The following is a 25,430-nucleotide window of genomic DNA, read 5'->3' as shown; positions in this document are numbered from 1 at the left end:
CAGCGTCGAGGACAGCGAGACGTGCATGTGTGCAGCTGAACTGCTCTGGCGAGTGTTAGCAGCATGCTAGGCTACCGTGGGTGAGCTCTGCAGTGCAGCCAGCTGTTTGCAGGGCGTCACTAGTCCAGTCCACGCACTCAGCTCATCCACTGAGGGGATGCAAATCCACTTTGACCTTCTCTCCGCTGCTCAGCATCCCCACGGTGGGGTAGAGGCCGCCGGGAGGAACCCCCATCTCCCTCCGGCCCATCAGCTTCCCGTTCCTGGTGAAGAACACCTGCAGGACCACAGTGGGGCGACGGTGAGTTAAAACACACACATACCTTTCACTGATGTTAAATACACAATAACTCATAAAAGAAATGTCTTTTCATAATGACTGATAGGAACACAAACTTCTTTTGAGAGCACACAGTGTGCCAGTTGTAAACAGGACTTATGTGCAGTTAGGAAATATCGTTAAACAAATAGGTGACAGTGTAATGTCTGTGTTCTTGGAGGGAGAAAAAAAGTCAATGTTTACAGTGCATGTCTCTACTAAATCAGCGAGTGATCAAACATTATCCAGCTGTTCTCAAAGGAACATCAACAAGCTTTTCAATGCTAATACCGAGGGCCTCCTTCCAAGTCTGAGAGCAAATACGACACACTAAAACAACAAGTGAAGTACTGTGGAGTGTGTGTGTTCGATAAATCAGGCTGAGTCACTTATCAAACATTTACTGTGCCACCCACTCGAAAAAAAAGAAAAAGCTTAACCGCTATTCAATTACAGATGAAGGGTGAGTGAAGCTGCAACAGGATTCATTAGTTTGAACAACGCCAACGACCCCCCGACCTCCCGACCCCGCACAGCCAAGCTCACGGAGACCTCTGTGATGTCAAGGAGCAGTGCATTGAGGGTAATGTGTCCTGCTGAATACATTTTGACAAATCCCTGGATTACAACTCGACCTGTTCTATTCTCAACCAGTTGGGTTTCAGTTCTGCGTGCACTCACACCCGCTCAGTGACCCCCCGGCCTTCACTTGCACAACTTTGTGGGTGAATTAGTCCAGCGGTTATGTGTCAAAACAAAGTGGAAACCGCAAGTAATTAAAACAATAACAAACAAACAAACGGATGATGATTAGTGTAAAGTGACTTCCTGGAAGGACGTTACAGCGAGGGCTGGATTGATGTATAAAGGTCACAGTGATGTCACACCAGCAGTGTTTCTCATTAAAGGGACTGTATGTATGTTTTTACACATATAAATGTTTTTTATTGCCAATGCGTGAACAGGTTGTAACCTAACCTAAAACGATGAGACCTTCCGCGACTTTCTGGGTTTCCTCTATCAGCCTGTAGGCTGCTTTTAATGTGAAGAATGAGAGCTATTTTTCTGGGAAAATCCAACGGATGTGATGTTATGCGCGCTCGCGAGTACCTTTACTCTCTTCACCTCCGCTACAGGGCTAACAGTATGCAACGATACCTAACATTCAGTTAGAAATGGAGTCCGGGGGCGCCGCTGTAGCTCACCTGGTAGATGTCATGTACCAAGGTACAAGACCGAGTCCTTACTGCAGCGGCTCAGGGTTCGAATCCGACCTGTGGCCCTTTGCTGCATGTCATCCCCTCTCTCTCCCCCTTTCAATACTAACTCTGTTACTATCATTAAAAGCTCAAAAAAAGAAATGGAGTCCGCCAACAAACGACCAGCCCCCACCACAACCCAGACTCTCAGAACACAAACTCCACAGAAGCACAAAAAGAAAAGTTGTATCTAGTGAAGCCCGTCTTGCAAAACAGGAATGTAACCGATGTGGGGGGGGAAACTAGGATCAACATTGACCGGTCCATTGATTCATGGAGGGACCTTCATTTGGTTTTGTGTATCAAAACGGATCCCAAGCTGGAAAACTTCCTATTGGACAGGTCAGCTAACATTACTGCCAAGCATGTGAAATATATAGTGATATTGTGGTTTTAGCTGGCTAATGTTGCTAATGTATATAAACGTGATGCCTGTCAATCAAGTTCAGCCTCAGTCTTTTGACCGATGCTCACACATGTCTACGTAGTGCGAGCACAAGCGCGAGCAACAGGACGCTGACTGTCGTTGACTTAACGGCCACAGGCGTCACTGTTAACAAGCAATTTCTGATCCTCACATATAGCTCCTTTAATTACCGAGACATCCAATTTGTCCCGCCACAGTTTCATAATGAACCAAAAATATTTTTACACCTATCAACGGGTGGCGTCCGTGCAGTTTGCCTGGGGGATTTAATTTGTTGGGTCAGGGACAGCAGCTCGTTGTGGGAGGATCTCCTCGTGGGACCTCTTCCATGGCCCCCGGCTCTAGGTCAGCTTGGAAACGCCAGGGATGACCTCGCCGCTTCACGTGGACTTAGTGCTCACTGCGCATGTCGGCAACCCACCCGACCCATCATGAAACACGGACCCCGTCTTGTTTACCATGCTTTATGGGTGTGACTTTGTTGCCGTGTCATCCCCATTCATACCTAAACAACCAATGTGTTGATTGATTAAATTAAATTGTTTACTAGAGCACAAAACTGTTTACAAGAGTTCTTCATAGATCTAGCCTTTTAATTTTGTTCTCAAAGTGCACCAGATTGATGCATTTAACTTTAAAATGTACTATATTTTCTTTCGGGGTAGCATACCAACCAGACCCCCCTAGAGGGTTCAAGGTCCACCTTCCACAGTCTCACTAAATCCTGTCGGAAACACTGACCCAGAATATTAAAGTACTCATTATGATGCAAGTCGCTGAGCTTCTGTTCAATCTTATATTCTATATACAATAAAATGAGCAACAGTATTGTACTATTTAGGCTGTAAACACTCTATATACAGTAAGGATGTATCCATGTATGGCTGAAAGGCTTAACGCTACAAAGATTAGTCAATTAATCGATTAGTTGAGCTAAAGAAAATGTATTTCCAACAATTTTGATAATTTATTAGTTGTCCAAGTCATTTTTCACGCCAGAATGTATGGGTTATGGCTTCTCAAATGTAAATACTTTATTGTTTTTATACTCTTCTATGATTGTAAACTGAATATCTTTGATTTTGGGACTGTTGCTCAGACAAATTTAGACATCTGAAGACATCATCTTGGACTCTGATACTTTTGATGGGCTTTTTTTTTTTGTTACTATGTATTTGTACATAATTGTATGATATAGGCTGGCAAATATTAATTTTTTTTATGAGTCAGACTACTTGAAGTCTGACGAGATGGTTTTTCGTGTGATCTTCGCGTGAGCTAGTGATATCACGAGAACCAAGCTGCTGTGCAAGGTAAGCTTTACGGAGCTTTATAGAGAGTTTCAGATCATTGTTTAGCTGTTCCAGCCCAAACCTTTACTGTTTTCACTCTCAACGCTCTCGCAGCATCATTTTCAGCCGCAGCAGAGAAGCTCTTAAAACCGTATGTACACTACCAAGCTCAGCACCAAACAACAGACAGACAAAGTTAGAGACTAGCTTATGAACACAACAAAGCATCTAGCAGCCAAAGAGACAGACATTTCCCTCAGTTAAATATTGTCACATTCATCAGATGGACATAAACACGACTCAAATGATAATGTTGCTCGGTCTCTGCTGGATGCTTGAACAAGCAACTGTTAGCCAACAAGTTCACCGGACAAACATTTAAAAGGTGATGTATTTCCAGCTTGTTACGCTGCCCCCTAGTGGCCACAAGAAACACAAGTCATTGCAGGTTTATATGAATTCCTGTTTAAATCATAAAACGCTAATGAATCTATAAGATGTATAGTTTACGTATGTGTAGCAATGGTTAACACAGATGTGTTGTGTTTTCCTCACCGTGACTTTCCTGCCTTCCTGTCCCTGCTCTACCTCTTCCCCATCTTCCTCTTCCTCCTCTTCGTCGTCGTTGAGGTACAGGACGTTCTGGACGCCAGCGTGACCCGGACGGACCTCCAGCCGATCCCAGTCGTCCACATCACCTGAGGACAAAACGGAGCACAGTGTGAATAAAGGCTTTCACGTGCAGAGCAGAGTTGACAAAACACCGGGCCAGGAAACACAGATCTGAGCAGTAAGACAGCAAAACATGTTAATTAATGGCACAACCTGAGATGTTTTGTTTTATTTGTGGGCACTTAAAAGGTTAGATGACATTAGTTGGCATCTCTGAATTGTTAAGACAGGTTTGGTAATTTGAAACGGACATATTGAAACCACCTGAGAGCAGGAAAGCCTATATTTGTCTCTCTTGGAGAGCAGCGGGGGATGAGAATTTCCGCTTTAAGTGTCTGTTCTGTTTGCTGTGCGGGGGATCTTGGTTTGCATCCAGTTTCTTTCCCACATGTGCAACACAATGATCTCTGTTAAGACCGAATGTTGCCTTATCCTAAACCACGATAAGCAGGTTTAAGAGCGAAACCACCCACGGACGCACCAACCACTTTAATGAGTGACAGTGTAATTGCCGCGCCTGAACCCTCATCCCTCACCTTCTCCGTCCAGGATGTAGTCTCGTGGGAACATGATGCCGCAGCCCATGATGTCACCTTTGAAGCAGCGAGGACCGAAAGCATCTCCAACCCCGCTGCCGTGAAAGATCTTGCCATCATCTGTCAGAGGAGGAGGAAGAAACTTTCAATTCTGCAACTATTAGATCATTTATTACTTAACACCAGTTGCGGAAAGTACACTTAAGTACACATTTGAGGTACTTTTCTTCTCATGCCACTTTCTACTTTTACTCCACTACATTTCAGAGGGAAAAACTGGACTTTTAATCAATTGATTAATGGAGAAAATAATCAACAGATGAATCCATACTGAAAATAATGATTAGTAGAGTAATGATAGTCTAATGATATAATATATAATAGTTAGGGCTGTCAAAATGAACACGATGATAACGCGTTAACGTTAATTAATTTTAACGCCACTAATTTCTTTAACGCATTAACAAAACTTGCAATTTTTAGGTTGTAGCGGGCTCAGTTTTAGAGCTAGAGTGAAGAACTGGTATCATATGAAACTAGAAAACCTAAGGAATCCATTGGTACCAACCATGGAAGGAGGCTAAATAACGCTCCAAACTTGCACTTAATTTTGGCGAGGAAAAAAATGTCATCTCCATTTTCAAGGGGTCCTTTGACCTCTGACCTCAAGATATGTGAATGAAAATGGGTTCTCTGGGTACCCACAAGTCTCCCCTTTACAAACATGCCCACTTTATGATAATCACATGCAGTTTGGGGCAAGTCATAGTCAAGTCAGCACACTGACACACTGACAGCTGTTGTTGTCTGTTGGACTTGCCATGTTATGATTTGAGCATATTCTTTATGCTAAATGCAGTACCTGTGAGGGTTTCTGGACAATATTTTTCATTGCTTTGTGTTGTTAATTGATTTCCAATAATAAATATACTGTATACATACATTTACAAAAAAGCAACATATTTTTAAGGAAACGGCACGTCTTCAAAACTCTTAAAAAAGCCTTAAATAGATCATCTTTGTCCTTCTGTTATGTGTCCCGTTGCTGAACTTGACTTTACTGCGTTTTTTAATGTGTTTACCACGACGTGCAACATATGTACATACAATGTAGTGCTAACATACAGGACGTCCTGACATTCCTGTCAGATGATGATGTGAAAGAAAGGCGAAAGTAGCGCTAGTAAAAACACCTCCGCAAAAAAACCCCATCAACAACATCCAAAGGAAATCATCAAAACAACACATACTACAGTTGCGAGAGACAACAATGGAAAAAAAGGGCAAAAGAAAAACATTGCAGAGGTAGCCTGCAGACGAGCTCTCCTCAAGCGAAGCGGCGTGGCTGCTGCTGGTAAATATTTATGGAGTTGTCATGGGACCCGTCCCCGGCTCAGGATACTGTTTAAACAATCTCTATCTGAGCACCGGGAGGGAGACGGAGACACTGTATCATTACGGCTCCCATGCGGGCCCTTGTCACAACACCACACACTAGGCAAACAGTGGAGCCACGCCGGCACAGGCGCAGCGCCGCTAAAAATAGCAGAGCATGGCGGCTTTGGAGAGTGACACGGGAGGGCGCTGGAGGTGAGCCGGGGGGTGGAAGTCCAGGTTTGGGCCTAAGGATGGAGCTAGTTCACTGGGACAGGAGAAGCCTGGCGGAGCGTCGACGCTTAGGGATGTTTCCTGGAGTCAAAAGTCTCGCAGTTTCTTCGCAGATTTATTTAGATTATTTTTATGGATTCACTGGCTCCAACTACCTGAACGATTTTAAATACATTACGACTAAATCAACGGGTTGAGCCCCTAAATCATCCTTAAAACACACCACTGATGGATTTCCAACAATTTTGATAAACAATACAAGTCATTCATTGAGTGAAAAATGCAACACACTCTCCATTTCCAGCTTCTCAGATTTGCTGCTTTTATCATGTTTATATTTCACTTTATAGTCTGTATTTACAGGAAAGTGAATTTCTTTGGAGTTTGGACTATTGGTTCAACCCGGTCTCAGGGGAAGATTACACAGACGCATTTTAGCCTTTCCCCGTGTCATTTGTACGTCGCTTTTTGCATGTCATTTGTACGCCACGCAAACGTCCGCAGGTAAATTTAGGCAAGAAAACCACTAACACGTCACAAACGTCAATAAAAAACGTGATAAACGTCCCTAACATAACTTACAAAACAAAACACCGGTCAACAACGATCTCGAACACGGGTCTCCTGGTTAAAAGGTTAAAAGTGTCCCCACCCGTCCCGCCCCGCCATAAGTGGTCTTCTTGCTTTTTATTCTACGTCACTAACTCTCACCGTAGCATTTATACGCGCATGCGTTTACATTGCAGTCAGTACAGGATACATGATGTACAAATGACACGCGAAAATCAATCAAAGGCATACTTACTGCATGCTAAATGCCTTGCGCATTATTGTGGCGTTTTAATGTTTTTTCGTGCGAACGGGCTGGTTGATTAGACAATAAAAAGCAACCTGTACACATCGCCAACGGCTCTGGGAACATATGACAGGCATTTTTCACTTTTTCACTATTTTCCTTAGTCGTAGATTAAAAGAGTATTCCAGCAATCTCGTATTGCACTTCCATAAAGTTGGGGGACTCACAAGAGACAGATTTTCAGCCGTAAAGGCCGAGATATCCTGAATTAGTCACTTTTATGGGTCAAGCTCCATAAAACTCCATGGATTCTACATTCGCCATAATGCAACTCAATAGCGTTTTTCATTAGACCCAATCCCCTCATGATAGGTAAACTGAATTTTTACAATTTAACCAATTATTTGGAAGAAATAAATATTTGATTACAGCACTAAATGAACTAGTCATATGATATAACATGTAAAATTAGTTTTTTTAGCTGGCAGTTGTGTGAGTCTATCTTTGTTTTTCGAGCATATACAATTAATATGTTCTATTGCTTTTCTCATAAACCTTTTCTCAAGATCGGAAAGCCGGCTCAACTTGGAGCTCGGCTGTGGCGGAAAATATTAAAATTTGTGTTGGAGACCAGAGAGTTTAAAATTAGCCTAGAGGTGTTGACCACGGTTTGGCTCCGAGGCTGTTGATGGAGCAGAATACCGGTGATGGTGTTAATGCAAAAGTCAAGATCATAAACCAAGGAAGTTGTTGGTAAAGCTAACAATGTTAGCTACTGTGACCGCCACCAGGTGCTGGATGTAAGGTTGATCCTAGCAGCAACCAGAAGGTGAAAACTGGAGCTGAGTTCTGGGTTTGGAGCCGGGCCCTCTGACTGAGGACTGAGACCAGCTGGGAAAAAGGAAAACAGACTTTCTCGTAACATGAGAGTTTGTCTGGAAAAGACTGGGCTTCCCTGCCCAGGGAACAATGACTTCACACACTCCTAAAACATGAAAAATTAAAACAAAATATTTATATTCTTCCATGATTTCACACACATGTGAGTTTGCACACGTTCCTAAGAATTTATTCTAAATTCCATTTGCAGCTGCCATGTGAGTTTATCACAAAGTGTTGAGCTGTTGATATATAATAAACAATTTACTTCCTGGGCCAATCCGCAAGAATGTACAGCACAAGTATTTATGAACAATAAATTCAAATAATCTCTGGTTAGACATTCTCCCGAATGAAGTAGTGCAGCATGAGGAGCAGTGTTACTGGGCTATGAGGCAGCAGAGACTCTGGTCAGGTTACCGTCTTCTGTTTTAGCTCCAGGCTTTATGGCGATGCCACAGACTGTATATGAGAAGTGGACGTAGTCACCGTGACGTCACCCATTGGTTTGTGGACTTCCGTTTTGAAGCCTCGAGTTCTGCATTTGGGCCATCGCCATGTTGGTTTCGATTTATCGCCATCCTGGTCTTTTGGAACCAGAAGTGACATGTGAAGGTGTCGGTAATACAACCGAACGCTGATACATACCATGTTACAATTAACTTTCATGAAATGAAAACACACTGTGAAAGGGTTAAGTTTTCTAAGACCAAAATAAAGACAACTACCAGACTGGACAACGGTAGCAACCTGTCAATCACAAGGTAGCCACGCCCTAAAGCATACCCTGCTTTATGGTCTATTTGACTCTAAATGGGACCGTAATTTACTAAATGAACATCATGCTGTATTAAAGAAGACTTGAAACTAGCGATTGAGACCATAAACTCATGTTTACAATGTTTACTGAGGTAATAAATCAAGTGAGAAGTAGGGTCATTTTCTCAAAGACTTCTATACAATCAGACTTCTTTTTGCAACCAGAGGATTCGCCCCCTGCTGGATATCAGAAAGAATGCAAGTTCAAGGCACTTCAGCATTGGCTTCACTTCTCAGACCTGGAGGTTGGCACCTGGGCGGTGCTGATGTAACGTACAACACTGTGTTGGTTTTAGAGCTCAAACGATTATCTGATCGAACTATTTTGATAATTTATAAATTCTTTATGTTACTTTTTCAAAGATTCTCTGGTTCCAGCTTCTCTAACTTGAGGATTTGCTGCTTTTCTTTGTCTTATGTGATGATAAACTGAAAATCTCTTGGTTTTAAATAGTTGGATGGAAAATACAATATCATCACCGCGGGCTTCGGGAAATTGTAATGGACATTTTTTACTATTTTTTTCACTAAATCTGACATTTTATAGATAAAACAATTCACTGAGAAAATAATAAGCAGATGAATCATCACTAATGAAAATAATTGTTAGCTGCAGCCCCCCAGTTGGTTTGTTTACAACCAGGTTGATCGCCAAACTTGCTTGTACAAAGGTGATGCAGATACACTACGTGTTCGAACATCGTAGCAAAGCGAGTGAGAGATATATTCCTTTTAGAGTTGAAACTATTAGTCGAAATTAATCCCCAACGATTTTGATAATCGAATGATCGTTTAAGCAATTGTTTTAAAAAGTACTATAAAGTCTCAGCTTCTCCAGTGTCAATAGTTGCTTGTCTTCTTTGTTTTCTATGATAGTTAATGGCATATCTTTGGGTTTTGGACAAAATCTGCACTTTTTGCAATTGTAATGTATTGTAATTGTAATTTTCTGATATTATAATGACCAAACGATTAATTAATTTAACAAATACCTGAGAAAATAATCTGCAGATTAATCAACAGTGAAAAAGAATCGCTAGTTGCAGCCTTAATTCCCGTAGTTGTGTGGTGATATCAACAGTACGGACACACATGGTCTAGGTACATGTTGATTTTAGATAGTGGTTTGTGTTTTTAACAGACTTTGTTTGAGCCTGTTAGAGTCATAGAAAGTTTGTCATCCAGACCCATTTTTGTCCCATTGGGTAAGAAGGTAATGTAATCCCCCTACACAACATGTTGGTGTTGAATAATTGTTTTTGCAGAACCTGAGCTGGAATCAGATTAGACCCCGTCACAGAAGTTAGACTGAGCCCTATTATGTGAGGTTGGCTTGGTCTTGAGGGATAGAGGGTGGCGGTGGTGGTGGGGCACAACCTTCAGCTGCGGGTGTTGAGTCATAGCACGTGTGACTCACTGATGGGGGGTTTGGAGGGGGTGACAGGGTTAATGAGGCTTGCTGAGGAGCACTCGCCGGTTGGATGGCTGGTTGCTCCTGATAGGGCCCACAGGGGCCCGCAGTGCCCCACGGCCCATTAACTTGCGGAGACAAGCCGAGCCAACACACAGGATGGAGGTCCACACTGGGCCGGCTCCCAACACAAACACTCGTGGTAACACCAGCGCAGGCCAAAGAACTCTCAAACTATACAAGCTATACAAAGGAGCAGCGATATGGTTGGCAGCCATTTGTGTATATAACTGGAATATATCTGGAGTAAAATCACAACCTTTAAAGTCAATAACACACATCACATGTGATCCAGGTCAACACTGGTCGCGTGCCCATTACAACGCACCATCAATCAGGATGACAGAAATAGAGCTCAGGAGTCAAACTGTAGATGCAAAGTACAAATAAGAAAAGAAGGAATGTTGCATTGAATCATTATGTAATTTATGTTGTGTTATGTGCCTGTAGGCTGCATAATATAAATCAAAAGACTATCTACACAGGGCTCAACAAGAAGGATTGCCCACTTGCCCGGGGCAAGTAAAATGCCATGTCTGGCTAGTATATACAAAATACAACTCGGGCAAGTGGTAAAAAGTAATTTAACACAGTTTTTTCCTGAGCTGATGATGGAAGTAGCTAAGGAGTGAGGCATCTCGCTTCCTTCTCATCTCTGTTGAGAGTTGCACATGTGCAGAACCGATCGGGCAAAATGGCAGCGGGTAAGGACAAAGTTTATGAGCTGAAGCGCAAGGCAGCATTTCCATAATCTTTGGAACAGGAGTTTAGTTGGGTGGCGTTAGAGAGGATGTGGGCAAATCTCCAGATTCATTTACTTAAATAAGGATTAAACATGACAATTAACTTTAGTCTTTGTTGATATTTGATAACCGCTAATAAGTAAAACAATTTGTGTAGGGGTAAGTAAAAACTGACTTGGAGCAAGTAGATTTCTGACCCACCTGCCCAACTAGGTAAGTCAAAAAAAACATTGAAGTACAGCAGCTGTTTCCTTCCAAGCTAGTGGTAAAAACATTATAAAGACTTATAGTGCACTACGGACCAGCGTGAGCAGCGCTGCCGCTACGTACACGTGCATCACACTGAACTTTCATTTCGTAGCTGAATTCTATCTGCATCATTTTACAACCTGTACAGTGTGCCGCTTTGTTAGGCTTTAGAAATGTGTGGAAACTTCTGCTCTATTAGAGATATCTATCTGTGTAAATAGTTGTTGCTGAATGCAATTGCACATTTTATTTGTTTATAGCATTTAGAAGACATTGAAATGTCGTCTTTTCATGACAGTTTTTTATAGGTTTGTATGCATTTTTAATTGATCTATCATGGATTATGTTTTATTTAGATCAAGGAATTTAAGTTCTAAGTTTAAGCTAGAGTGCGGGACTTTTACATATAAATGAACGTATTTAAGACCTTGCCAAACAAGTTCACACAATGCTGACTAAGCCCATCACCACCAGGGAAAGCTCTCTGTATTTCACAGTATACCGGAGTTGTGGTGTCTGGCATTTATGGTGACTTTCCCGCGGTTGCACACCAGAAGTCATGCGTTTTACGCCAACCAGGCAGAGGTGAAGGGGGGAGAGACCAACGGAGCAGCAGCTAGGAGTATGGAGGAAGCTATGGCGGAAAATCCTAAGAAGCGTCCAAGAAAACTTTCTGGAGTGGATGCTCCAGATAAAAAAGAAACTTGACATTCAGAGGAAGAAAGCGATCAACTGCGAGGACGCACACGGATCGCCATCGGTGTAGCTTTTCCTCGTTGGAGAGCGTTAAGAGTAGAGAAGGGACTAACTGATGTTGCGTTACTGCTCTTGGACAGGATTGTATTTGTAAAATATTAATGCAGTGCCCGTTCAAAATGTGCCATTTTTTGCACAGGAAGAATTTAAGAGAGCACTATATATCAGGTTGGAATAATATTTAGCATACATAATTGTTTGATTAATGTATTTATACTAATATTTGTTCTATTTTGTTTTTAAACCTTTAAACCATTTTCCCACCACAAAGCAATTACACTTAAAGCACCCAAAAGTATATAACAATGAGCCTATACAAAGCTAAGCCCTGCCAAGAATATCCTGGCAGGCATTTGCCCCTTTAGATACTGAGGTCAAATACAAAAACGAACCATAAAAGTTAATAAACAGAGGTCCCATGTGTCACAGAAGCACCTCTTCACGGCGTTCTTGGCTCACACAGAGCAGGAAAACCAAGGTAACAAAGTCATTCCTTTTTTAAGCAATTTCTGCTGCGGTTATATGACCTAGTGCATACAATACTGTGTATACATTCAGTTTCTGTCACTCTGCCAAAGAGCGTCTGCGTGCAATTCTTGAGGTTCCTGAGCTGTTGGGTGAAAGTCTGGGCTGCGTGGAGGAGCGAGGGGAGACATGAAGAAGAGGCCCCGGCTGTTGATTTTAAGTAGCTGGATCAGAGCCTGCACCTTAACCCAAGCATGGGGAAGGCAAACCTCATACGCACAGCGTGGAAAACCACATACATCATTTTAGTCTCTAACAAATAAGATTAATGGGAGCTGTGCTGGGGCGTGCACATTTCTGTGGTGTCCGACGCACAGGAGCCAAACCATGCAGACCGCAGCGCTAGACCTCTGGGACTGACATGGTGAGCCTCTGTGAATGACCGGCCTCGTCTGTCACTCAGCAGTGAGGTATCGTCCACAGACCCCGGCAGGACGCGCAGCATCAACTGTTATTATTATTAATGTATCCAAAGTATAAATGGAATCTGCGAAGGGATACGGGGATTTAGGACTATAAACATCACCTCGAAACATGAATGGAATGTGCGGAGTGAACAAGAAAATGTGTTTTGATAGCTGATTTGGAGGTCAACTGGAGGAAAGTATATAAACCTTCCTCTAAAAATAAAAATCATATACGTTCCCTGGTGAGAAAATCATACGACAGAAAGTGACATTTGCGGCATGTGAATCATTCGAGTAAGATCCCCTGTGAGAGAGATCAACAATGGGATGCTTCAAACCAAAATAACGTTGATAAAAAAGCCGGCTTCGGTTTGATAAGGACTAACAAGATCATGACTGTGACAGCGGATTGTCAGATAAAGTGCCGGTGAACCTACTGTAGCTTGTACGGTGTAATAACAACCACCTACCTAGCTCACCGCTATCCTCATATCATGGCAGCAGCGTTTAATCTCTTAGCGCTGATAGTGAGGGGTGCTGAGGCCTGGAATGGGAGCTGTGGGGGTTTTGAGCAGATGCCTGCACAGATAATGTTCACAGGCCTGTCGTCGCAAACAACCAAGACTTAACATGTGTCTGTGGGAGCTCGGGAAGATAAAGATAACTACACTTTTTGTGTCTTGTTTTTTTTGGTTCGTTGCTCAGAGAGATATTCAGATGTCCAAACTCCCACAGAAAGAGATGGAGATAAGATCCTTCTCCTCTTTCTGATGCTGTCACCGTCTCTTTTATCGTCTCTCTGTGCTTTTAATCCTCCTTGATCTCTCTTTGTGCTAGGCACCTTAACATCCAGCTGAGGCGGCGCTCTGTGATGTTTGCATCTAAAAGCAGCAGATAGATGCTTTAGAGGAAGTAGATTTATTTATTTAATCCGAGCAGGACTACAGGGGGAATTCCACACACATAAAAGGAAATAAACAACCTTATTTCTGAGAAATATAACTCTAAAGACTGAGAGAAGAAGTGAAAGAGAGAAAATGGATTTGATATCTCACCAGCGTGGTACGCCACCGACCCTCGGCTCCATCCCGGGTGTCTGTTCCTGGGGTAGTCCTGCACACACACAAAGTTACACAGGTCACACAAATACGCATTTTGACAGTCATGGATATGATTTATTTGAACTAATGTGCCATTGAGAGTCTGCAGGTTTTGTTCGAATAAAAACTGCACCAGGTAATTTCACTGACTACCAAGTCAAGTCAATTTTCATTTATATAGCCTAACATCAATATAAGGAAAAAAAACTAAAAATGACCGCCTCACGGTTGTATGCCTCTGCCAACCAGGCAAATTGCAGTTTACATCCATGTTTCTCCAAAATGTCATCACTTCATCATTATCATCATTTTATTTTATTAGACATTTGTGTGAAATGGTCATACAGAATTTAGCATATGAATTCTTGAGTTATGGCCATAGACTGTATATAAGAAGTGGACGTAGTCACTGTGACGTCACCCATTGGTTTGTGGACTACAGTTTGAAGCCTTGAGTTCGTCATTTTGGCTGTTGCCATCTTGTTTTGTTTTTTTGCAACCAGAAGAGACACGAGAGGGTGGAGCTAAGTACAACCGAACGCTGAATAAGACATGTTTAGGGCGACCAAAATGATACAATTAACTTTCATGAACTGAAGACACACTGTGAAAGGGTTAAAGTTGTAAGATGAAAACACGGACAACTCCCAGACCAGACAACGCCGTGGTAACGACCTGTCAGTCACAAGGTAGCCACGCCCTAAAGCATCCCCTGCTTTATGGTCTATTTGACTCTAAATGGGACCATCATTTACTAAATGAACATCATGCTGTATTGAAGAAGATGTGAAACTAGCGATTGAGACCATAAACTCAGCCGAACCTCAAACAGTGAAATACAATAAAGAAAACTGGATGGAAATATGACTTTTCTGTTTGTTTCATGTATTAACGTGAGGAAGGGGCGATGTTTTAATCTGCCGCTATTTTTCATCTCTTCAGCGGACGTTGGAAGTCACATGCTTCACGTACGTCGTAATTTATACGCTAAATCTGTTTCCATTGTTGCATTTTGGGTTTTTTTTGCACCTCAGCAAAGTGTAAAAACTTTTTTTGCGACATTTTGAGTTTTTTTCCGACGTTTTTTTCTCGCGCAAATTGAAAATGCGCATAAAAACAGGTGGATGTGAACGCACCTAGTGTTTGACTCTTTCTCCATCTGTGTGCATGTACAGTATGTATGCATTTCTCCAGGTTTCACCGTGCCAACAGAAATAACTAGCGGGCCAACTTTCGGATAACATCAGAGTATGACTCAGAGGTAATTACCAGAGATCTTTATCTGTCATCTTGACTGCACCTACATTACCGTAGAAACACATTACAGAACAGGATAGGAAGGAGGAGGAGGAGGGCAATGACATTACGCTCCTCTTTCATCTCTCAGTAGGCTACATCTTAAATGCTTTCTTGTTCACGTTCTCTCTCAGATGAACTCTCCCTACTGCTTTTCTTTTCAGCTTGTATTAACACACAAAAAAAGACAACCTTTCATTGTCAGCTTGTCGCAAGAATCCAAAATATGACCAGGATGACGTCTAAAAAAGGAAAGAACGTCAGCCTGGGAGAAGCTATCCAAACAAAAGAACATCCAGTGATGACTGAAGAGGCGATACATTACTCAAAAACAAAACAGGGCCGATGAAATTATTACTATTAGCACCTGTGTGCAGGAATGAGTAATCGGGACACTGCAGACAGACATAGTGGTCGGGCCAGGCATTCAAGAGTGCAGCATTTAGAGACAGGACATCAGGGAAACATCAACGATCCTGTCTGACAACCCCATTGGGGCTTGAGGAACAGGAAATGGAGATGGATGGGGGGAAAGCAAGAGAGAGAGAGAGAGAGAGAGAGAGAGAGAGTAGGACAGAGTGAGACATCAGCAGAGGAAGACAGAGAGACATGGAGGAATGCAGCTACTCCTCCAAGCCTGAAACCCCTTGATCCGCCAAGTCTGCTCCTCTTCCCCCTCGTCTCAACCACAAGCCCGAGGATTCCTCTGGCTGACTGGCGTGTGGGCTGACGCTCCACGAGGTGGAGAGTAACGTCTGGGTGTTTTGCTCCCTGATTGATGACCCACAGGCTCTGATCTGATCAGTGATTTGGATGAACACTCTGAAATAAGACAACATTAGGAACAGCTAAACGAATAACAGGTAGATTTATGGTGTTTTAATGTAAACCGCAGACTTGTGTCTGATGACCGGATCAACTGTTAAATGCATGTTTTCATAGCCATCTTCTTGGGTAATTGTTGTGGCCATCATCTCTAATTCAAAACATCTACTCGGTGTGCTCTACACAGCAGATAGACATGGTGGGTTAGTGAGAAAAACAGAAGCAGCACTTCCTTCCCTACACGCTGAGAATGAAGCATTACAGTATCACTTATTTATGAAGAGCGGGATGACGATGTTGGTCAGTCGACCACTTTGGTCCAGACTGAAATACCTCGACAGCTATTGGATGGATTGCAATAAAATTTCATACAGACATTCATGGTCCCCAGAAGACAAGCTGACTGACTTTTGGTGATCCTCCAGCTTTTCCTCTTACACATATATGTCTCAGAGTGAACTGAAACTGTTGGATGGATTATCATAAGCGCCATTTTCACGTCAAAATATAAATTTAGTTATATAGTCCTCATCTTAGGAGCCTTTTCTCTTGTAATGCTAAATATGAAAACATGTATTACAGTTAAAGCTGGAGTAGGTGATATTAGTTAATTATAATTTTGGTTGAAATAACAAATTTTGACCATTGCATGTCACAAATAATATTTAATTGAAGGGTTCCTTTAAAAAAAATATGTGTCTGTGTCTGTGAGCGCCCGCCCCCTTGTATTTAGTTTTTCAAAAAACAGGTCCGGTCTGAATCAAACAACCAATCAGGGTTAGCTAACACGTAACTAGCCAATCACAGCGACTCTGTACAAACAAGGATGTCGGGTTCCGTGTTTTGGTTCGGCGGCGTGTGCGCAGAACGGACGCAGAAGTTCAAGAGCTATGGAAGAGAGAGACAAAGAAACAATATCTACACTGCAATACAAGAGCAATGCCGTTCCTTTACTTCCATGTCTTCTACATGGATCATTAGTAGGGATGTGGGCAATTATTCAACTGGTCGATTAAACGGTACCAGAAATACTAGTCAGTTAAACTTATTATATGTACACATTTAAATGACATATTGCCATATGCTGTCTCAGCCGTTGCTGTGGAGAGCTGCTGCTCTTCCTGCAGCCCACACCTCCTCTTACGTAAACAGCTTTTTGACCGCAGTGAAAAACTTGTTTTCGAAAGGCTAAATGCCAACAAATATGAATTGAAGCAGAATATTTTGTTACATAAAAACATGTTGTGAATTTTGGAAATGATTACATCTATCCTTTTTTCAGTAGATTTTGACTTTTGGACTGAGTTACAAAGATGATCAAGCTATGTGTGTGTGTGTGTTTGAGAGAGATAGAGGGAAGAGAAGATGTAAGGTAATACAACTTGCACACTAAGATACTAATGGTAGCCTATAAGCGATGCCAAACCATGACTCCTCGTAGACTACAGTCCCTGCTGGCGTTTCAACAAATATTAGACCACACACCAGGTTTGTGAGGCGCATTCCTAACCGGTCAACCAGAGCGGACACTGGGGAAATATTGACTTCAGCGGCATTTAAAATACAATTTGGATATTTAAGAATATGATTAATGATTTTAAATGGCTCTTATACACAATGTTTAACCTTATTGATTACATTTTTATCAATTTTGACTGTTTTCTGAGTGTTTTCTTACTTTTAGACCAGTCGACTACTCTAAGTTTAAACTTACGTTTAAACATCAGGGAAATTAGTTGTTAGGAACATCCATATTCATTAGCTGGTAAGGCTGGCTTTTAGCATAACATGTGCATATGTAAGAACATTTACACAAGACTCTTGTTATAAATAGGAGGCAGCTGGAAATATTATAAAGTCAGCTGGAAAAAACATTTTCAACCGACTCAGAGCGAATGTTAAGTATTAATCAGCCAGCTAGTGACAGCTGAAATCTGCAAAATCTGCTAGTGACAGTCGTCATTTCAGCCGAGCTTACCTCTAAAATCAAGGACCAATTGTTTTTTTTTTAATTACTAAAAATGTTGAGTCATAGATCTGTCATTGTCATCAAACTGCATATGTGCCATGCTGGACAGCTTGACAGTAGGGAGGTGCGAAATGGATAAAATCCTCTATCATGGTATATGTAATATTATATCACGATACAAAAAAAAAATAATACTCAAAACAGTAAAACTAAAATTGTGCAAAATAAAAAAAAATCACAAATTTGTATTGTGGAGTATATCAAAAGAAAAAAGGACTTGACTTTTCCTGCAGGATTTGCTCATCTTTAATTTAAAACAACCGACAAAAGAAAATAAACTAGTGTGCAAATGTCTGGTAATCATGTAACCAGAGTTCTTCCTCATCTTGGGTTGGTTGCGATGTCTCCTCCTGCTCTGCGTTTACATCTTCACTCTCCTCCTTCTCCATGTCTGCCCAAATCACGTTACCTTGCGAAGCAGCTGGATTCACACAAGAACCATGAGATCACGCGAGACTTGCTACCACGGTGGAAACGGTATTGCCAAAACTCTACCGGTGTACACATTTCTACCGCTGCACGGTGGAAACGGTATAACGTCATATCGTCCAGCCCTACTTGACAGGTGTAGCAACAGTAACTAAGGCGGACAGGGCTGAACAATCAACTGGCAAAAAAACAACACAATTTTGTCTTCAAATTAATTTGACAAACTGCAGCTGCTTCAACAACGTAGAACAGAAACACCATCAAAATACATCACCATGATATCTTTCTTTTTTTTAACCAAATAGTTTGCATTCATTGTGGTACGTAGGGGCATAATATTTTTATACAGGATGTCTAAATACCTGAGAAACAATTTGATGGTGTAAAAATAGGATTTCAATCTTCAGAGTGAAAATAAAGGTGTTTTTTTAGCTATAAATTCTGTTAAGCGCAGATGATATTGTTTTGTGGGACTTGGAACGGCTTTCCTTTCTCTGATAAAAGAAACATTCCAACCTATTGTGGTTTGGAAATTACAACAGCTAATGCTGTGATTTCTGTTTTTCAATCAGTGGTGGCGCCACTAAATTACACCTACACTCCTTCTCTATCAACATATGATGGAATGCATTTTAGAGAGAGAGCGCCAGGTTAACCAGCTAGTCCGCTCTCACGTACCGTAAAACTTTCAAAACATGGTCCCTACCCAACCGTTGGCCTGCAGAAGCAGTCATTGAAATGCAAGCTGCTTCTAAGAACAACAAACACTGGCGTTGTGTCCACGGCATGGCGGAGCAAAGCCCTGCAGTATCAGATCCACAGCTGCTACACCGGCGTCATCAGAGCAGCCTGCATTTCCACACGGTGGCAGAGTAAACAAGTCTGAAAGAAGGAAGAGCGGAAAGGTGCGGGCCGAGTGGGGAACCGTGTGGAAGCAGATACCCATCATCTCCAGCAGCTATCACTCTGGCATATCACAGAGCTGTCTAAAAATGTGGAGTACCACAGATGTGAGTGTATGGGTGTGTGAGTGTGTGTGCTGAAGGTACAGTTTGTAAGGAGGGAAAGTAGTGCGTTTCTGTTTGTACGTGCCCACACAACCTCACCTATAGGGGTTGGGCAGAGACTGTGTAGGGAACTAATGCAGGTCTGTTTGTCTAACCTCGTGTCATCGGGCTAAATCCTCCAGCTCCTCACACGATGACAGAAAGCGTCTGACATTAGTGAAGACAACAACAGCCTATCTGTGTGCATGTGTTTGGGCATGTTCATCACTTTGTATGGATGCAAGTTTCATATGCAAATGTTTTCTTGATACAAACACATAAAACGGATAAAGTTTGTTGTGTTATTGACTGACTGTCAGAAAAGGTGACGTGACGGAGTTCACACTTTGTTGTGTTCTACTCGTATTATACAAGTTTTTGCCCAAGTGCGTCTAACGGTGCTCCGATCAATCGGCCACTGATCGTTATCGGCCGATATTCGTTTTAAATAGTTTGATCGGTGGTCTGATCAGAAGATGCAAAACATGCAAGACAATTTCTTCACCACGCAAGCCAACCGGTACGCTCTCTTTTTTATCTACTAGTGCAGTGCCCGTTCGTGGCGTGCCCATTTGGACGCGTGGCAGTTCGGATTGGGTTGACTGTTTGGCTCCCGGTGGCGTACCGATATTGCTGTTTGCAGCGTTGTTCGTAGCGCTAACCGCTCTGAGCGGGCTGATTGTTTGGCCCCAAGGAAGTGCTACTTGCAGCGTTGTCGAGCTGCCCTCATCGCTCGTTGTCTCCAGGGAAGTGAAGAACAGTTTGGTTGTGACGTTAGTATATCCAGCATCAAAACTGAAATGCACTCAATGAGCCGCAGTCTGCCCGATGTGGACGACACGCTCGTCTCAGTCTGCAGAGCCCTGAAGCCCCGCCCCCTCGGCTGCACAGAGCGCTGTTCGCTTGTTTATTAAAAGTTTATTAGTATTGAACATGTTGAGGGTCCAAATTCTACAAAGCACTCCACGGGGTCCCCACAACACACCCGCCGAGTGTGAAGTACATCGGATGAGCGGTTCTCAAGATATGCGAAGGACATACGGAAAGATTCCTCGCTTTTATTTAAGCTTCAGGTCTATTTTTTTGACAATACACGCATAAATGCAAGGTTGTTGCCCAATGAAAAGGTACTGAATACATATATTTATCTACATTTTGCAGCGGAGCAAAGTGTGCTGCTCTCTGGTTTCTAATCCTACAGACTCTCCCTTCTTTTTGCCCAGCAGCTGGGAAGCAAGACACAGGAGCTTCTTGGCTATTGAGGAGCTGCAGTGTTTATTCATGGGCAAACTGTAACCTACACTGTACGTTTACTACCCCACTTGACAACTTTACTGCTAATTTCTCCTCTGCTCCGATTGCCAACAGCTGTCTGCCCTGAGTGCAGGCACCGTCTCTCTCTCTCTCTCTCTCTCTTCTTCAACCACACACTCGCTACGCACACACACTATGCGCTGCCCTATCGAGCCACGCTACTCTTATAACACAATCATATGCAACGGTGTCGATGGAAAAATAGATCAGGAATGCTACGCATCAAAGGAAAACTGCACCGAAAGTTTGGCTGCGCCTTTGCTGCTCGACACTTTGAAATTCGCGGACATGACGGAGCCGGTGTAGACAGCATCTTTGTGTTCTATAATACATCCATGAGTCAGAGAGAGAGCAGACTATGTTGCACATGTTGCCTGAAACAGCTGATTGCTGAAGGTGAAAACGACACTATGATAGCGGTGAGAGTGAACCAAAACAGTATCCAATGTGAAAACACAAACTCCAATGTGATAAAGAAAACTTTTGGGTGCTTTTACAAGCCAGCATTTAGTCCATTTTAATGGAACTCTGGTGAGGTTCAACCTCTGGTGCGAGTCCTCGCAAATGGTCTCTGACCGTTTCCAAGCGAACCCTATTGCGGTTCGATTGCAGTCAGAACATAATCCGATCCACTTCTAAGAAGGGAACCAAACGGCAGGGGTTTACGGGCTGCCAGCATAGGCATTTGTCGAGATGGACACATAAACTACAAGTTAACATGAGTGGGAGAGGACTGACCTGGACTTCTGCAGAAGTCCAATGTTTGTTTGACATCTGGGCTGAAGAGCACACCCAGAACATGCTGAATAAAGTCAGCAAACATAGTGACATTTATGAAGTCATTCCAGATAAATTGGAGAAGAAGGGATTCATGCTCACAGTAGATCAGTGCCAAACTCTGGTCGTGCTCCTTCGCACACGCCCCTCAGGAAATTAATTTTTCTTTTGGTCTGCTTAAATTTGTGCGCTGTGAAACAGAACCAGACTAAATAGAAAACAAACCAAAAGTATCAATTTCACTCTGATTCGGACTAGCTAAACGGACTATGGCTTGTGAACGCCCCTTTAATCCCTGACAGTGAGGTCCTGTGGTCCATAGTCCCTCCTAAGTAGGACTGCAACTACCATTTATTTTCATCATCAATTAATCTACTGATTAATTCCTCAATTAATAAATTAAATGTTTTGTATTAAAAATGTTAGAAAATAGTGAAGAATGCATGTGAGAATTTCCCCATTGTCCTCAAACGTCTTGCTTTTTCCGACCAACAGTCCAAAACCCATCTTAAATAGTTTAATGTCATGTATGCCAAAGAAAACTATCAAATTCTCACATTGGAGAGGCCGGGAACAGCAAATGTGAAAACAGTAGATTAATTGTCTGTCAAATTGTTGCCGTTCTAAATACAAGTTACACCTCATGCATATTATAGTGCTGGTGGTGCTGCGTCTTCTTAAGCTTCCAGATCAGGCCTTGGCACAGTGACCGGTCTTTTGTTTTATCCTAAAATGACCCTGCTTGAATAAACAGGTTCACAGCAGCAGCAGTCAGTAGGACTGCTGCATCACAGGAGGAAGAGGAAGAGAGCTGATCCCAGGCCCGGGTCATACCAGGACAGAGGAAGCACTGCCGTTCCAGCCTGAGCGGCTTTACGACTTTATTTATGCACATGAACAGAGAGTGAATGAAATACAGTCATCAGATACAGATGGTTCACGGGTGGTCTGAGAAAGCCATCAGTTTCATTCAGACACTGAACCACATGTCTGTCCCTTCAGTCACGACTATAACATCTCTCTATCCATCTTCCCATATTCAACCTTTCTCCCCTACCTGCTTCTTCACTTCCCTGTCCTCACGGAGGGGTTATGATCTTTTTCTTTTTTGTCGGATTTTGTTTGTTTTTCAGGACATGAGGGTTTTCCTGCTTTTTTCCTGTGTTTTTCATATTCTGAATAGCTTCCCTTGATTTTTCTACCTCCTGACGTTCTACCTTGCAACCGCCCCCCCCCCCAGACTCCCATCTACCCTCTACGCTCCATCCACCCTAAACTAAGGATAGATCTCTCTTTGTCCCACAGCCTAGCAACCGCTGTTTGTACCGGATGAAAAACAACCGTGCATATGCATGCTGTACATTCATGGAGACCCTTATCTTCAGAGGAATGAGAGAGAGAGAGAGAGAGAGAGAGAGAGAGAGAGAGAGAGAGAGAGAGAAGCGCGAGGTCATGCCAGGTCTTGGAATTGCAGTGGGGTCAAAACAGATCTAAGATTACGAACACACAACAAAGCATTCACACTTATCACATTGCACAAATTCCTCTGACTTCCCTGTTGGACAGGGGGATTCAAAAATGTACCTCCACCTTTTTCTAAACAGCCAATTTGATATTAACATCTCAAACCTCAACCTTTATTTTATTCATTTTATCTTTGCACTTTGACCAGAATTAAAACAAAGTGCAGTGAAATGGGACAATGTTTGGGCATGCAGTCACGACTAAGAGTCTGCAGCCATGCTAGCAGCTCTGTGAGGCTGTACTTACGCACAGTGGTGCTTTGAGACAAATGTTAACGTCAGCATGCTAACATTTTTGTACTGACAATGGTGATGCTTAGTAAATATAATGTTTACCATGTTCGCCATCTTAGTGTAAACTAAACACAGAGCACAACTGAGGCTGATGGGAGACCCCCTTTACACCTGGTGTTAAAATGGGTTTTGGGTGATCGGATCGCAATCGGATAGTGTTTGGATTGTGATCCGATCGGCCAAACCACCTCCGGAGTCGGTCAGGGACGCAGTGTGACCACATTGAAAACAAGTGTAAATTAAATTACATTTTCAATACACATAAAACAACTACGTGTGCGGAAATACGGCTATCCTGAGTACCATTTTTTGGGGCTCCGGAGCTTCGGTAGTTATCAACAGCGTATATTCAAAGCTTTGGCCCGGTGTGTGTGGCGATGGGGGCAGGGCTCAACCTGCAGCGCGCCGTGACCAGAGAGATCACCGCCACCGCTCTGTCTGTGCTCATTGTCTCCTCATCCCTCTGTGTGTGCGAGTGAAGACGTAAGTCAAAGTCACATTTGCCGGCCCTCTCCCCCTAAACGGCTGCGTTTTGATGCTGCTGTGTCCGTTCATTACGAATCACCTCTCCAGCACCCAAAATGCTCCATTTGGAATAAGGCCTAATTCAGAATATACAAATGGAATATGTTGTTTACATGACCCATGACCCTGTAAACGTAGCAATTGCCATCACAGGAGCTATGCTGCTAATTAAATGGTTACTTTTCTTGACCGGTGACCGGCTACTGCGGATGTTAAGATGGGAGGAGAGAGCGAGTTGGCAAAGGAGGAGAAAGAGATTTGTAAAGTGAAGAAAATTGACTACAAAGTTGAGCCTGAAGACAGCAACCACAACAAACAGAAAGAACGAGACAGACAGGCCGAATCTGGCAGTCTGTCGGGCATTAATGAGTGGACTTGTGTTTATATTCAGGCCTTCGTACCACGGGACGCTGTGTGAAAAAGACCAGCATGCAAGCTTGCGACTGCTCTTGAGTAAACAGTCATTACCCAAGCCCTTCAATTTGCTGCTTTATCACCTCGCCTGGACTTAAGCTTAATGTCTTTATAATGAAACCCAGATGCAGAGAGAGAAGTAGCAGAGAGAGGAACTCTGAGGAGGTAATGGGACTGGAGTTATCACCACTCAACTTCTTCCTCACCCATGGGAGCATCGTCTGCGTGTGTTTAACTGAGAGCATGTGTGTGTGCACATGTACTCTTTAATTTGAGCACTGTGTGTCAAGTTGATCTAGTCTAAATAAGAAATAAACATTAATCAATTCATTCAAATGTGTAAAAGTTTAAAAGTGTCTAAAGGTTTAGAACATTATGATAGAAGTATACTGGATATGATGACGATTCCCATGCTCTATAATGTCTCATAAGTTGTTGCAGCAATTTTTGGGCTGATACCATTTGTTACACAGATTTGGTGCTAAATTTAACCATTTTTTACCACTCGAGAATTGATAAAAAAATGATCAATAATCCCCTCCAAAATACCACATTAAGACACCAAGACCTTGAGGAACACCATAAAAAAGCCGTGCTGTGATTTGGTATCAAAAACTTTTGACAATTGGAGATTTCTGCAAGAATTGCATTTTTTGGCGATCTGAGGGCGAGCACTTCTGTTATGGAAACTGCTCAGAAACCCCCTTATTGTCAATCTACCTAGGAAACTCATCAATCCTCTGAATGCCCTAGGTCTCTAGTTTGTGGCTGTAAAGTTTCATGAGACTGTGATTATCCTAGAGGTCACCACAGGTCATTTTATACAGTAAGGTCAAGTTTAAAAAAATCATGAACAAAACGTAAAGTCTAGTGGGAATCAGTGCTTATCTGAGGAAGCTAGGCTTATTAACATCAACTTAGTTATCCTAGTGTGCTAGCTTCCACTTTCCGCGTGAATACATTACAAATACAACAGCACGACGGTTCTCGCAAATGTTTAATGTTGTAATCGCTAACGGTACACAATCACTAGGGGTGGGGGAAAAATCGATACAGCATAGTATCGCGACATTTTGCGTGGCAATATAACATCGATACAC

The 25,430-nt window shown here is 42.6% G+C and overlaps 1 protein-coding gene and 1 long non-coding RNA gene across 2 annotated transcripts in view; one reads left to right on the top strand and one right to left on the bottom strand.

Moving 5' to 3' along the window:
* Window positions 1–136: 136 nt before the first annotated feature.
* The window catches only part of LOC141772988 (SPRY domain-containing protein 3-like), a 57,617-nt gene continuing 32,323 nt past the window's right edge, over window positions 137–25,430 (bottom strand). Inside the window, exons 8-11 of the mRNA XM_074644589.1 lie at window positions 13,814–13,871; window positions 4,506–4,625; window positions 3,853–3,995; window positions 137–277 (exon numbers count right to left, since the gene is read on the bottom strand). Of these exons, the coding sequence (XP_074500690.1) occupies window positions 143–277; window positions 3,853–3,995; window positions 4,506–4,625; window positions 13,814–13,871 (456 nt within the window). The 3' untranslated portion in view covers window positions 137–142. The remainder of the gene's footprint in view (window positions 278–3,852; window positions 3,996–4,505; window positions 4,626–13,813; window positions 13,872–25,430) is intronic.
* On the top strand, window positions 161–4,659 carry LOC141772996 (uncharacterized). The gene is made up of 3 exons (XR_012594987.1): window positions 161–301; window positions 3,934–4,087; window positions 4,519–4,659. It is a non-coding gene; the product is annotated as an uncharacterized LOC141772996 (long non-coding RNA).

This window comes from Sebastes fasciatus, chromosome 8 (assembly GCF_043250625.1).
Source record: "Sebastes fasciatus isolate fSebFas1 chromosome 8, fSebFas1.pri, whole genome shotgun sequence".
Lineage (NCBI taxonomy): Eukaryota > Metazoa > Chordata > Actinopteri > Perciformes > Sebastidae > Sebastes > Sebastes fasciatus.
This window is presented reverse-complemented; position numbering and strand designations above follow the sequence as displayed.